This window comes from Eimeria tenella, genomic scaffold, assembly GCF_000499545.2.
Source record: "Eimeria tenella Houghton genomic scaffold, Eth_scaff1055, whole genome shotgun sequence".
In the NCBI taxonomy this organism is placed as follows: Eukaryota; Apicomplexa; class Conoidasida; order Eucoccidiorida; family Eimeriidae; genus Eimeria; species Eimeria tenella.
Window position 1 is genome coordinate 1 of NW_013543529.1, and position 3,202 is coordinate 3,202.

A 3,202-nucleotide genomic window follows, 5' to 3' on the forward strand; every position below is an offset into this window, starting at 1 on the left:
GTTGACTTTCAATTGGACCAAACTTGACAGCATAAAGGTTGGTGTTGGTGCAGAGAATGGAGAGGCACTGCTGCAGCAGCAGCCGCGCCTCCTGCAGCTGCCCGCGCAGCTCCCCCGCTGCAGCAGCAGCAGCAGCAGCAACAGCAGCTTCGTTCAGCTCCTGCACCTGCCGCAGCAAATGAAATAAATGCTCCACTGAAGTTGCTGCTCCGCCCCGCGTCCGTTGCCGCTTCAAGTCCGACTCCAGCCGGTCCACCCGCCGCCGCGTGTCCTGCGCGCAGCCCAACCCCCTGGCTAGCCAGCTAGCTAGCTAGCTAGCTAGCTGGCTAGCTAGCTGGCTAGCTAGCTAGCTAGCTGGCTGGCTGGCTGGCTGGCTGGCTGCTGGCTAGCTAGCTGGGGGATAGCGAGCTGGCTAGCTCGCGAGCCAGCTGGGGGATAGCGAGCTGGCTAGCTGGCTAGCTAGCTAGCTAGCTAGCTGGGTGCTGACTAGCTAGCTGGCTAGCTGGGCGGTAGCTAGCTAGCTAGTTGGGCGGCGAGCTAGCTGGGTGGTAGCTAGATAGCTAGCTAACTGGGTACCAGCTAGCTAGCCAGCTGGATGCTAGCTAGCTAGCTAGATGGGTGGTAGTAGCTAGCTAGCTGGGTGCTAGCTAGCTAGCCAGCTAGCTGGGTGGGTGGTAGCTAGCTAGCTGGGCGGTAGCTAGCTAGGTAGCTATATGGTATCCAGCTAGCTGGGTGGTAGCTTGCTAGCTAGCTAGCTAGCTGGGTGGTTGCTAGCTGGGTGGCTAGCTAGCGAGCTAGCTAGCTAGCTACTTGGGTGGTAGCTAGCTGGGAGTAAAGAGGGTTAAGGGTTTTGAGAAGGGTTTAGGTCTAATACACCCACATCTAGGGTTTAGGGTTTAGGGTTTGCAAAAAACGCCTTTTACTTGCAACTAGCGCCTTTACCCATCCCAACCCCCCGAGCCAGGCCTGAGGGTTTATCACCCCCGAGGGTTTAGCGTTTAGGACTCAGGGTTTAGGGTTTAGGGTTTACCAGCCAGCCAAGAAAAGTTTGCCTCAAATGGATTTCCGCTGCGTAGCGGCCCAAGAAGAGGAAAAGAGACAAGACGAAATATGTCACCACTCTGATTATCCTGAAACAAAAATAAATAAATAAATAAATAAATAAATAAATAAATAAATAATAAATAAACAAAGGATTAATTAATTAATTTTAAATAAATAAATGGGCATATAGATAGTGGTGATTGGGGATGGAGGGGTTGATAAAGTAAAGAATGAATTAAAAGTAATCAAATTCAATAAATTGAAACAATTAAATAAAACAAATACATTGAATTAGATTAAATTAAATTAAATCAAATTAAATTAAATTTAAAGAAAAGAAATAAAATACTTAAATAAAACTAACAGGTCAAGTAGGCCACCAAACTAAGTCAAACAAACTCAAATAAACGGACTTGAACGAATTAAAAAAAATAAAAAAGAGAAATAAAAAGAAATAAAAAGAAATAAAAAGAAATAAAGAAGAAATAAAAAGAATTTGAAGAAATCAGGGAAATTAAAAAGAATAAAAGAATAAAAGAAGAATTAAAATGGAATAAAAAACAAAAAAACAGAATCAACTTTTGCATCTTTCTCTGCATTCTGTAATCACCAGCCAAAAAACCCAAAACTGAAAAAAACAAATTAAATCAAATCAAACACAAAACAATTAAACCAAATCAACCAAATTGGAGTAATTAATTAATTAAATTAATTAAATTAACTAAATTAAATTAATTAAGTTAATTAAATAAATTAAACTAAATTAATTAAATTAATTTAATTTAATTAATTAAACTTACACGAAAGAAGGCGCAATAAAACGGGGGTTTAAAACGCCCCGGACAATTATTGTGGCGGCACTTGTCCCCAAAAAGGAAAGATGAGTTACCCACGAGTATTTTGTCCTAAATAAATAAATAAATAAATAAATAAATAAATAAATAAATAAATAAATAAATAAATAAATAAATCATTTATTTATTTATTTATTTGCTTGTTTATTTGATTAAGGATTTTTTAGAGCCAAGTTTCAGAAGTTTAGGATTCAAATTCATCGAATTAGAAACAAACCAAAAAAAAATATTCTTAAGAAAGATTATTTTAGAAAGATATTTTTAAAAATATATTCTTAGTGATTTAAATGGTTTAGCTAAATTGAATAAAATGTTTTAATAGAAGACAATTAAAGTGAATAAAGATATCAAAATAAATAAATAAAACGTTTGAAAAGAAACAATCAAATAGAATAAAGAGTTTGAAAAGAAATAATAAAATAAAATAAAAGCATTTAAACTTGAATAAGTAATAAAGATTTCAATAAATAAATTACAAACAAATCAAATTGAAACTTTGAATGCCAAAAACAATAAAAGCATCAAACTAAATAAAACAAAATTATAAAACATCAAATTAAACCAAACAAATCCCAAAAAGATGCAATTAAACAAAACAAACAAAAACTCAAATCAAACAAAACAGAACAAACAAAAACTCAAATAAAACCAAACAAACTCAACCAACCAACCAACAACCAACCAACCAAACAATAAATAAATAACAAATAAAAAAACAAGTAAGTAACAAATAAACAAACAACAAATAAATAACAAACAAATGACAAATAAATAACAAATAAATGGCAAATAAACAGTAAACAAATAGTAAACAAAAACAAAAAACTAAACGACAAATAGTAAACAAATACCAAATAAACGACAAACAGTAAATAACTAATAAATATATAATAAATAAATAATAAATAAATAAATAACAAAAAGGCACCTCGAAGGCAGCACAACGTCGAGAATAACAACAGGCAAAAAGCCAAAAAGATAAGAAAGAGCTGTGCAGGCTTCCAAAGCTGTGTTTTCTTCTGTCGACAAAAAGTCTCCTTCTTCTCTGTTTTCCTCCAGTCTGTAGCTCGCCACGCTGTTCCACACGCCCCACATCGTCACCAGCTGCAGCAGCAGCAGCAGCAGCAGCAGCAGCAGCAGCAGCAGCAGCGGCGGCGGGGGAGCAGCAGGCCGTGAGTCCAGGTCCCGCAGCAGGAGCCAGCAACCGCGTGCAGCAGCAGCAGCAGCAGCAGCAGCAGCGGGGAGCGGCGCAGCAGAAGCAGAGGAAACAAAAGCAGCAGCAGCAGCAGCAGCAGCAGCAGCAG

At 37.8% G+C, this 3,202-nt stretch overlaps 1 protein-coding gene across 1 annotated transcript; it reads right to left on the reverse strand.

Moving 5' to 3' along the window:
• Positions 1 to 231: 231 nt before the first annotated feature.
• On the reverse strand, positions 232 to 3,002 carry ETH_00009750 (3',5'-cyclic nucleotide phosphodiesterase, related; the record flags this gene model as incomplete). Its single annotated transcript, XM_013378821.1, has 3 exons — positions 232 to 271; positions 1,845 to 1,949; positions 2,827 to 3,002. 3 exons carry the CDS (start codon positions 3,000 to 3,002, stop codon positions 232 to 234), a joined length of 321 nt encoding a protein of 106 aa, XP_013234275.1.
• Positions 3,003 to 3,202: the final 200 nt, after the last annotated feature.